General features: G+C 33.8%; 1 protein-coding gene and 1 pseudogene across 1 annotated transcript; both read right to left on the reverse strand.

The window, feature by feature from the left end:
* Positions 1–3,046: 3,046 nt before the first annotated feature.
* Positions 3,047–4,029, reverse strand: LOC148615259 (neuronal acetylcholine receptor subunit alpha-3-like; annotated as a pseudogene).
* A 5,676-nt stretch (positions 4,030–9,705) lies between these two features.
* LOC148615260 (neuronal acetylcholine receptor subunit beta-4-like) lies at positions 9,706–10,896 on the reverse strand. The gene has a single exon (XM_088590488.1). The coding sequence runs from the start codon at positions 10,894–10,896 to the stop codon at positions 9,706–9,708; it is 1,191 nt and encodes a 396-aa protein (XP_088446614.1).
* Between the last annotated feature and the right edge of the window lie 1,471 nt (positions 10,897–12,367).

Below are 12,367 nucleotides of genomic sequence, written 5' to 3' on the forward strand. Positions count from 1 at the left end.
AAGTACGAAAGAGATTGTCTAAGGATAAAAAGTGTGGAAATATACAAGAAAGCATTAGATTCTTTCTTCAAAACAGTTATGAAAATAGTTGACATCCGAATAAAACATTTTGAGAAACACTTTACTCCTAATAAACAACATCCAAACCGTATTTTCCGAATCAATTCAGCAAGGGAATTGTTTTTGTTCCTGCCTATAAAGCTGAAAATAATATTATTGTTATTTGACAAAACAATTATATTGAAGTTCTACAAAAAGAAATTCCAAATTCACCAACATTCCAACTGACTAAATTTCCAGAAAATGAAATTGTGAGCAAACACATACTCGTCGCTATCTTATTATAAGCCGAGCCCACCTAGCAGTATAGAAGTTCCTATCATGTACTGGCTATCCAAACTTAACAAATCGCCTGATAAATATACTAGTACTTCATTTCCTCTTCAAATCAGAACTATACAAATAGACTTTCTATTTTACTTACTAGGGCGCTCAATAATTTAAAAATCTGATTATAAATTTTTGTAACAAAGCTTAAAAATAAATTATTTTGGGGTGTTAAAACACACTCGATACATGTCCATGTTGAATCTTCCAAATCTGTGCATAGTTTTGATTTTCCAACTTTATTCACTAAATTTCACATAATCTCATAAAGCAAAAACAATATTCGGATGTGAATATATTTGTTCGAATTCTTAGTAACGAAAAACATGAAAACCATGTTAATTGGATTTCATTTTGACAATGAGTATAGAAAGGAAATATTTGAAAGAGGTTTGGTGCTGCAATGGCAACATCAAAAGTAAAGGAAATCTTTCAAGCCAATATAACAATAACATAAATGTGATGAATTTATTTGACAAAAACCAAGACGGATAAGGAGTCATGGCCATCGCCACTATACATCACATAAGATGCATTTTTCTTTTTATACTTTATACTTCTATTCCCCATACACAGTTAAAATCCCGACCCCAAAACATACATCGTTGTTACCCCAAAAAAGATGGTACACCGAGATACAAATATATAATTCTTGGTAGAGATTCCTCATACTTTGTAAAAATAATTCCAAAATCATCTTCATAATAAACCAAAGTACATGTTTTCAAAATGCTGAAATTTTTAATCAAGAAACTACTTGTCCAGTGTAGTGGATGCATTTTTCCACAAACAGTCGGCGTTCCAATGGGAACAAATTGTGCTCCTACTTGCTGACCTATCCCTTCACTCTGATGAGGCTGACTTTATAGCTGAACTGATCCGAAAGACAGAACATCGCTTAGCTAGATCCTTCAATCTCAGTACCGCTATGTAGATGACGTATTATCGTATGCAATAGTTTCGGGGATTTGTTACATCTCATCTACCCCAAAGAACTTGAGATAAAGGATAATACAGACACTCTGAAACAGCTTTATATCTTGACCTACACGAAGAGATCGATGGTAAAGAAAAAACGATTGACCAAACTATACGACAAACGTGATGGCTTTTCATTCAGTATTGTCAACTTTCCTTAGCATAGCAACACCCATTCAGCACATGCATATGGAGTTTTCATATCACAACTCATACGTTTTGCCATAGCTTGTCGTCACTACGCAGACTTTTTGTATCCACTAGACTTCTTACAATTTTGCTTCTGGAACAGGGTTGCTACAAGATTGTAGCCATCACTACAGAAATTTTCTTGTCGTCATAATGAACTAATGTGTCGTTATGTGCGTCAATCTCCACCATGACAACTGAAAACTGATTTGTTCTACGTGTCATATTTTTCCTTTCCTCTACCCAGGTCTTGACTTTTAATGAGCAGCTCGGCGGTTGTTTCTAGAAAAGCAGAAGACGCTTACCGTATCTGTGCACCTGGTCCATGATTCCAGTGTGTAATAGAGACCGAATAGCTCATTTACTTTTGTTGCATTGTATGTATTATTTTGGTTGTTTCATGTTTTTTGTTACGTTTGTCTGTTTTCCATGTCTGGTCTTTGTCCTTTGATTTCCGCTAAAATCTTGGTCTTCTTGATTACTCTTTGTCATTTGTGTAATTTTCATTCAGTTTCTTTATTTCTGTTGAAACAAGGGATTCAGACTTTTAAACTGATTTTATGTGTGTTTAATTGTATATTTTTTCGACAATGACCAATTTTTATAGGGGAGGGTAGCTAAAGTACTTTTACCCTGGCGCACTTTTTTTTGCGCCTGTCCAAAATTAGGAATTCCTAGCCTCTGAATGTCTTGCTACATTTTCACTTTTAGTTTATTTTTTATGTTACTTGAGTATATAGGGGCAACTCTTTCGCTGTGCCTGTGCATAATGATGTTGTGGGGCCAGCTGCAGCCTGCCCTGTGGTTTGAGCGTTTCCTCGTCGTTCATTGATGACCAATAAATGGCCTTGGGCTGACATTTTCATCCAGGCGGGGTTGTTGTCTCTTTGACATATTCTCCATACCCATTTAGTTATATTGCGATACGAATACAAATGCAATGCTGTTCGTCATCGCAAAGAGGTGCCGTATAAATAATGACATCGGTATTATTCTGTGTCAATACCAGTAGATATCTTTTATTCTTCTTTGGTGCATGTGTGTGTCCATTTTTTATGCCCTTGTCCGTGGATTTTCTAATTCCTTATTTACTCTAATCGTGATTACCCCTAATCTTATCTTTTGACATAAAGATACAAATTTTATCAAAACATCATGTTACTAGTATTTGTAATTGATACGTGTATAAAAATGCATATAGACCGGTTTTCTGAACTTCCTCGAATCTACAGTTCTTATTGGCATTTTGAAATAACGACTCTGTTGAAAAGAGTGAATACATAGAACATTTTTTAATTAATTTTAACAGGGGACTTATTTATATCTGGTTCACGCCGCTTAGTCACCAGAGATAGTTGCTGCAGATAATATAATTAAATATCGAAAATAATTTTTTGGGGGTAAAAATATAAAGATTATTTAATAGGCTGGTAAGAATGCAGAAATTGTTTAACCTGTTCAATGACCTGATGATGGAAGTCATCTTGCTTAATCAGTTGAAACTCTTCTTTGATTTTCTAAATGTTTTATACTTATTTGATCTTAGTTCATGTGATGTAAAACAGCCAATAAACGTACTGACAGTTAATTCAAATATCATGTAATGAATGAGTATCGCTCCTGATGTTTTTGGAAGTTCGGAACTCAATATTGTTACAAAGACGGCAAAAGAGAGAAATATAGTCATAATGTATCCCATTTTTTCACCACTGTCTGCTGGTAAGACAAATGTAAACACTGTTAGAACACTAAGGAAAATAATAGGAAGGATAAGGTTGTACACATAGTAGGTCGGATTACGCTTTAGGGTAGTAGAAAATTTTACCCTCGATTCCAGACTCCGAACTTCTTCAACTGCTGATGTTGTTTCTACCGACCACATTCCATGTTCCTCTAGATCTTCTAATGATATACCATTGTTCCACAGGGAAATCATTGTATCACGCGATGACCCGCTCCAGACGACAAATATTAAATCACATATCTGTCTGTCGAACGGAAAGTATTTGATATTAACGGAACATTTAGTTTCAAAAACTTCAAAGGGTAACCAAAATATATCTCCTTTGCTTGAAATAGTGAACTGAATAAAATCACTTCCTAAGATTTGTTATCTATTAAATCCATTCTTCAGTGTGATATCGGGACGCCATACCTCTTTTTGTGAAATAGAAAACCATGACAGTCCATTATAAGCAGTGGTATTCCATGTAAGATATATATCATTCCAGGAAATGTAGAGATAGTAGTAAGTTTGTGTTCCAACTCATCCAGTCCATTAATTCCAACTAGAGTAAAATCAACAGCAAGTTTCAGAGGTCGCTTAAGATTATTTGAAGCCTTCACATATTTCTTATAGCCATCCGTGATGAATAGCTTTGTGATACGATTTTTAATATCGGTACTGTTTTGACCATCACTCTCATATATATTGTTTAGAAAGATAAAAATAGTAAGACATACTATACTTTGCATTCTTGACAAACGAGTGGAAATTTGCTGAAGTACAGTACAATTATGAAACTATTCAAATTCAATATTTTTAGTATTATATTAAAGCAAAAATCACTTTTATTTTCAATATGGGTTAATTTATCTGATGTTTGAATAGAACGAAGAGATAATTCAGCAATAAAAAAAAAACATCCTTTAAAATCCAGGTTCACATTTATTCTGTTGTAGTGTTTCTATATAATACAAGGTCATTTTAATTATAAAAGGTTAGACACATGGAGTTGAAGAAATGTGACTATAGTCAAACAAACAGGCCAGGTACTTTGATTTTGACGTATTTGAATCACTCCATTTTGAAGATTCGGCAATGTTTGCTTTCTACCAACATATTGGAAGAGTAATCAAGGGAACCAAGGTTATAGCGATAATCAAAAGAATGTAATCCAGGGACAAAGACCAGACATGGAAAACAGACATACACAACAAAGAACATAAAGTAACTAAAATCATATAGATAGGACGATAGGTAGGAATCCCATTGTGAAATTGAATGTACAGACTTAAAAATAAAAATGAAATACTTCAAACATTATATTGTTAGTGCTGTGTAAAAAAGTATGACAAGAAAAAACTAGATAAAAATGAATATTATTAGATGATGGAAAGATAAACACTCTAGAAAAAAATTAGAAAGACAGTGGCTCTTCCAACAAAAAATCGTAAGAGTAAAATTAGTCTTAAATTATGGCGTCACAATACTTTTATTTACTATGACGTCATAACTTACGACTTATTTTACACTTACGATTTATTTGTAAAAAGGACCACTGATTTGACTTGAACAAGTTTCACTATAGTTTATCGAAGCTATTTTAGTTATATTAGTTATATAGTACTTCCAATAACCCTCCGACAAATTTTCTTATACCATTTAAAATTACCTAAATGCTAAGGACATTGGTTTCATTAAATGGATAAAGGTCATTGCAAACAACGGTATGAACAGATGAATCTGTGCAATATACCACATAACCCATTCCATACTAAACGTCTTTGGTTGGTATTCAATTTTGATATTTTAACACTAAAATTTTGATTATCGAAGAAAACAGAGAAGTTATTTTTGTGCTCACAACATTACAAAGGTTTACATTTATCTTTCTCAGCATACTTTAGACATCATGGCAGTAATTTATCGAACAGTAATAAATTTCGATAATTCGTACTTAAGATAAATTTGGTATTTCAATCTCGAATATTTCCCGCAAAATGTCACAAGGAAATCATTCCGCAGAGTGATGAATTATATTTGCATTTTACGCGTCTTATTTTTCAAAAGGTATTTTTTTTTTGTTCCTGAAGTAGTTGTTTTACAAGTTGTGCAATCAAAATAACAGTATCAGTATTGTACTCATTGGTTTACCCCTTTTAGGATGTATCTTGAATTGGATAAACAAACAAAGAGACTTTGGTTATTTAAGCATGGATTTTATTTGAATGGAAGTTCAGTCTAATTGATATATTTTATGTGAACTTCATAGATAATACATTAGTAACGAATATATGTAAATAACATATTTTCCCAGATAAGCTTTATGATGACTTTGCCTAAAAAGTCCAAAATAATGTCCACCTTTAGAAAGAGTAATCAAGAGAACCAAGGTTATAGCGGTAATAAAAAGAAAGTAATCCTTGAACAAAGCCCAGACATGGAGAACAGACATACACAACGAAGAACATAAAGTAACTAAAGAGTAATCATGGGAACCAAGGTTATGGCGGTAATCAAAAGAATGCAATCCAGGGACAGAGACCAGGCATGGAAAATAGACATACACAACAAAGAACGTAAAGTAACTAAAATCATACATACAAAGTAACAAAAGCAAATGAACAACTCGGACTCCACTAAAATCTGGGAGCATGGACCAGGTGCACCGGTAGGATAAGCGTCATCTGCTTTTCTGGATACACCCACCGAGTTGCTCATAAAAAGTCAAGTCCGAGTTAGACGAAAGAGGAAAGGAAAACTATGACACGTTGAACAAATCAGTTTTCATGGAGCAGATGGATACACCATAACGATCCACAAATTCCTGATGACGACCATAAATCATTTGTAGTGATGACTTCAATCTTGTAGCAAAATAACCCTGCTCCAGAAGCCTACTCGTTATATACTATACACTATATACGCAGGAGCTGAAGGGATGTTGCGACAGATGAAAGGAAAGTTGACAATTCTGAATAAAAAGTCATTGCGTTTGTCGTAAAGTGTGGTCAATAGTTTTCCTTTACCATCGATTTCTAAGTGTAAGTCAAGATATGAGGCTGACTTCACAGTCTTTGTAGTGTAGTGTCCTTGATCTCAAGTTCTTTGGGGTAGATGCGATGTCTCAAGTCCCCGAAATTTGGATTGTTTAAAGATAATACGTCATCTATATAGCAGAAATCGACATTAAAAAGGATCTAACTAAACGATATTATTTCTTTCGAATCAGATCAGCTATAAAGTCAGCCTCATAAGAGTGAAGGAATAGGTCAGCAAGTAGAGGAGCACAATTTGTTCCCATTGGAATGCAGACCATTTGTTGAAAAACACGTCCATCACACTGGACAAATATGTTGTCGATTAAAAATTCCAGCATTTTGTAAACATCTTCTTCTGTATGTTTGGAAGATGATTTGGAATTATTTCTTACAAAGTGTGAGGAATCTCTACAAAACATATATTTGTATCTCGGTGTAACATCTTTTTTGAAAAAAAAACAACGATGTATAATGTTTTTTAAGTCGGGATTTTAACTGAGTATGGGGAAAAGAAGTATACAGTGTTGAAAAATCATAGGTTTTAATGCTATTTTATTCAGATAAAAGTCTTGAACTGATTGTTTCCAAAGTTCTTTCGAATTTTTCATAATCCGTATTGAATTTATACCACTACGGGAGTAACAAGTGTTGTGGAAGGACTGCAGACCCTCTTTAGCGGCTGTGAGTATAGACGTTAAAAGTTTTGAAAAAGGTTTGGTGGTACATTTTGCAGATCCAGCTATGAAACGTTGTTTGTATGGATTCTTGTGAAGTTTAGGAATCCAGTATATAGACGGTAAATCGCGATCATCGTCCTTGGTAGAGAGACTAATATTTATGATTTTCCACAATCTCTTCTTTGGAGATTGTGGTAGCAGTATAGGTCTTATCACTCCTATTGTTTTCCACGTCTGCCTCTAATAACAAACATTGGATGTAAAACGTTTTGCAGACAAAAACAATGTTTGTCATGTATAGTAGACAATATTTTTGCCACATCGATGTCTTTGAAAACTGATGTAGCATTGGCATTCATTGACAGACTAGGTACTGCAATACCTTACGAATGCAATTACAACAACAAAAGTATAGGAAACCTTTCAAGCCAATATAACAATAGCATAAATGTGATGAATTCATTTGACAAAAATCCAAAACGGGAAAGGAGACATGGCCGCCGCCACTATACGTCACCTAAGTTACATGATGTCTCCATAGATGGTCTCCTTCCTTTCATACAAAAACCTCTTGGACTTCATCACATTAGAACCAAACTTTATTATATACCCCTCACTCTACTACACTCCCTTTACAAAACAAGTCTTGACACTCCTGTTTCTGACCCCACCTCATCATTATACAGACTTGTTGCCATGATTTTAGATATTGGTCTCCAGACCCTTTAAACCAATTTGTGTGAAAAGTCAAGATGAAGAAAAACGATCCCGTCCTCCACTAACATTTGTCAACAATTAATTTGGATAACATCCTCCATCACAAAAACGTTACCAACAAAATTCCCCCATATTTTAAATCCATACTAATTTTTTCATATTCCTATACTTCACCCATTGCATCTAAAATTTTCAATTATAAAAGGCTATTGCAGAACCTCGAGATTGAGGACTTCAAGGCTTCCGGTCACGTCGTTACGGGTGATTTGTCCATCATCGAAAACAATTTTTTGCGTAATATCCTTTCAAAAGGTCCCAACTACCGTGAACCAAGCTCCATAAATTGGAATTATAACTGTAAAGTTCTTATGGATGCCGTGGAGGACTACACAAGAAAATGGATAAAACGAGAACAAGAAGACATTGATTCTATGTCAGAGTGGTACAAGGCCTTGAGGTCTTTAATTTTGAAACTAATGAAAGTTTTAGGTAGTCAATGAGTGCTAAGGCTACATTAGTTTTCAAAGACCCCGATGTAGCAAAAACATTGTCTACTATACATGAAAAATATGTTGTCGTATCACCAGACAAAGCCTAAAACAACATTGTTTTTGTCTGCAAAACGTTTTACATCCAATGTTTATTATCAGAAGTAGACGTAGAAAATAATAGGAGTGATAAGACCTATACTGCTACCACACTCTCCAAAGAAGAAATTGTGAAAAACCACAAATCTTTGCTATCCTCTTTTGGTCTCTCTACCAAGGACGATGATTGCGATTTACCGTCTATGTATTGGATTCCTAAACTTCACAAGAATCCATACAAACAGGTTCATAGCTGGATCTGCAAAATGTTCCAGCAAACCTCTTTCAAAACTTTTAAGTCTGTACTCACAACTGTAAAAGAGGGTCTGCAGTCCTACCACAACACCTGCTACTCCCGTAGTGTAGTGGTATTAATTCAATGTGGATCCTGAAAAATTCGAAAGATCTTTTGGAGACAATCAGTTCAAGGCCATTATCTGAATATAATAGCATTAAAACCTAGATTTTTCAACACTGTATACTTCTATTCCCCATGCACTGCACATCGAAAATCATTCCAAATAGTTTGCACATTGATTTCTCGTGTTTCACCTAAATTGAGCAAATACAATTTTTGGCTGTGTACATTTCTGGTGATTGGAGCTTTAAGTGAAATTCATCTGAACTTTTCACTTGAACTTTAGGCTAAGTGAATTCCACGTGAAGCTCAAATCTGTCCAAATTTATGACCAAACTGGAAAGATTCATTTTGAAGCATTCCTTTTTAACCTCCTTTCAATTATGAATTTCCAACAAACAATTAAGTAATAATTTCTACTTCCTAGAGGAGAAATTTACATATATCTGAGTTGTAAATTTCATAAAATCTTGCACAGGTGGAATTGGAAATATGATTTGTTTTGAGTGTGCTATCCATTCATTTCCATATTGAACACATATCTAATAAGCTAGGTATCCTATGAAAACTTATTAAATTGTAAATGTGAAACCTACGAATGGTACACGAGTCCAATAATAAACATCAGGATGTTTACAAATGAAAGAAAAAGCAGAAACAAATTAACAGAGAGTCCATATATGATATAATATAATTCCAACTTACGCCTTTGTCATATGCTTGCTTGTCGGTAAGTTTCCTTTCATCGGCAATGACTTGGGTCTTAAAAAACGTACAAACATTTGAAGCTCATTACCATTTGGCTTAGAACAGTTAATGCATGAACCAACAGCTCACCAAGTACCGCTATTGTCATTTGGAAAGTTTGGCCCTGATATGTTATTACAACGACGAGATGCTTTCACACAAAAATGATGAACTACGCTAAAATGTCGTGATACCAAAAGATTTTTCCTCCTGAAGGTGCGAGGTAATTATGAGCTGCTATTTATGTATAATGGAATTAACTCTCGATATAAGGTCGATTTAATGAAATGATAAAAAAACCCTACAAATTATACACAATTACAATCATGAATATCAATGTGACTACAAACTTTAGAAAAACCATGAACCAAAACAGAATAAAGTCTATCCACGATATTACATCGTCCCAACTCATGTTTTTGTCGTTTTCTGCATCTTTAACTGGTTTCTTTTCAATTGCACAGACTCTATCTTTACAAGGACGTTTACAAAATTTTAGTTTCATTAGCTTTTCAATTTTATGTGGAACAGGGTCTTTTCTGTGGTGAAGTCTAAGTTCAACTGCTGTAAAACAGACAATAAATGTACCGATAGCTAACTCGAACATCATATAGTAAACGAGTATCGCTCCTGGTGTTTTGGGAAGTTCGGCACTCAATATTGTTATAAAGACGGCAAATGAGAGAAATACAGTCATACTGTATCCCATTTTTTCACCACTGTCTGCTGGTAAGACAAATGTAAACACCGTAAGAATACTTAGGAAAATGATAGGAAGGATAAGGTTGTATACATAGTAGGTCGGATTACGCTTTAAGGTAATAGAAAATTTTACCCTCGATTCCAGACTCCGAACTTCTTCAACTGCTGATGTTGATTCTATCGACCACATTCCATCTTCATCTACATCTTCTAATGTAATACCATTCTGCCACAGGGTAACCATGATGTCACTCGATGACCCACTCCAGACGACAAATATTAATGCACATGTCTGTTTGTCGAACGGGAAGTATTTGATATTAACGGAACATTTAGTTTCAAAAACTTCAAAGGGTATCCAATATATAGCTCCGTCGTTGGTAATAGTGGCTTGAATAAAATCACTTCCTAACGATTCAAACTTATTGAAACCATTTTGAAGTGTGATATCGGGGCGCCACACCTCCTTCTGGGATATTGAAAACTTTGAGAGTCCATTGTACGTAGCAGAATTCCATGTTAGATATATGTCATTCCAGGCAATGTAGAGATAGCCTGTCGTAGTCAGTTTTTGTTCCAACTCATCCAGTCCATTTATTCCAACGAGAGTAAGATCAACGTCAAGGACCAGAGGTTGCTTCAGATCATTAGAAGGCATCACATTTTTGTTATATTTATTCGTTGTGAAAAGAGCAGTGATCAGATTTTTAGTATCGTCACTGGTTTGTCCATTGATCACAGATATATTACTCAAATAAACAAAAACAAAAAGGATTACGATAGTAAGCATTTTAAAAAAATGTAGGAGTAAATATTAACAATTTTATACTAATTTTTTGGACGAAGGTGTTAAAATTCTATCCAAATAAACTTATAACCAACCTAGTTAAAATGTTTAACACGCAGACTGGTCAAAATGAAATTTAAGTAATAATTTGAGAGTTAAATAACCTAACTTCATTTATATTAAGGTTAAATCCAACTTACATTTCAGAACAACAGGATTAAAAAAGTTATAATTACTTCCCATACAAATTTATTTTTATGGTTAATAAGTATTTCTGCTTAATACGAAATCATTTCCATTGTTATAGGTTAACAAATTGATATTAACCGAATCGGACTTAAGTCTAAGTTAGCTTTACTTGTAGACGCTAGTAATCAATTCTCATTATAATATTGTAAACAAAAACCTTTATAGTTACCGTAAGGTGATGTATTAAGTAAAATAAGTAGGAGCAAAATAAATCACAGACAGAACATTTTAAGATTATAAGAAGATATATAAAGGATATGAAGATATATTAACATATGACAAACTCAGAAAATCAAAATGTACCATGAACGCCATGAATTTTGTTCGATAAAAACTGATGTGTGATTTCAAAAAGAATCTTAACAAAGAACAATGGAGAATTACCATTTATTGACACAAGTAACCTGAAGTGTCTGTTTAATGAAGTACACTAGGATTCTATCTTTCACCAATGAAATACACCAGGATTGTCTCTCTTTCGCCACAAAAATACCCTTACCACGTTTGAAGGTTAGGTCAATAAACGGTCATTCCAAACCACTTAATTGGATACCAACAGCAGTCAATAGGGAAAAAATGTGGCCATGTAATATGTATGTTTGTTTTTGTATCTCAAAACAAGATAGGTTGGTATCAAAGAAGCGTCGAGACCTTTTTTTGTGTTCGAAATTAACCTAGGCAATATTTTTGCATTGTGCGGAAAAGACAAATCACAACTAAGAAGAATAGACATGTTAATAACAGGAAATGATTTATAGTACTGTAAGTGTAACCGGGATAGATTCAAAGAAATAAAGACAGCTTTCCAGTAGGTGTTTATTGTTCACAACAAACAAAACAACACTTTAGTAACAATAAAGAGTTTTACAACTAAATCATACAATAATTAAAATGCACTATAGATATAATAGATATTATCAGTATTCAATATTCACAATAATGTATTTAACTACTATAACGGTAGATAATTCATAACATGAATATCAATAATAAATATGAATATTGTTAAGCAGCTTAAACATGTGAACCATCATTTAAACCATTATCAAATAAATAATAAAATGAATAACTTAATGCAAGATAATCAATCTAAGCTTATAATATAACTACTAAAATGTGAACTAAGAACCTGTCCATGGGACTAAGTTTATACAACAATACAACCATCTTAATCACTATGAAAAACAGATATGTACATCAGAAATATTATAGATATGCGTTATAA

The sequence above is a fragment of the Perna viridis genome, chromosome 6 (genome assembly GCF_037379345.1).
Source record: "Perna viridis isolate PV_CMFRI_1.1 ecotype Kerala chromosome 6, ASM3737934v1, whole genome shotgun sequence".
Classification (NCBI taxonomy): domain Eukaryota; kingdom Metazoa; phylum Mollusca; class Bivalvia; order Mytilida; family Mytilidae; genus Perna; species Perna viridis.

What these genes read in the sequence shown, in the direction of transcription:
- LOC148615260 (XM_088590488.1), bottom strand. Translation starts at nt 10,896, where the DNA reads ATGCTTACTATCGTAATCCTTTTTGTTTTTGTTTATTTGAGTAATATA.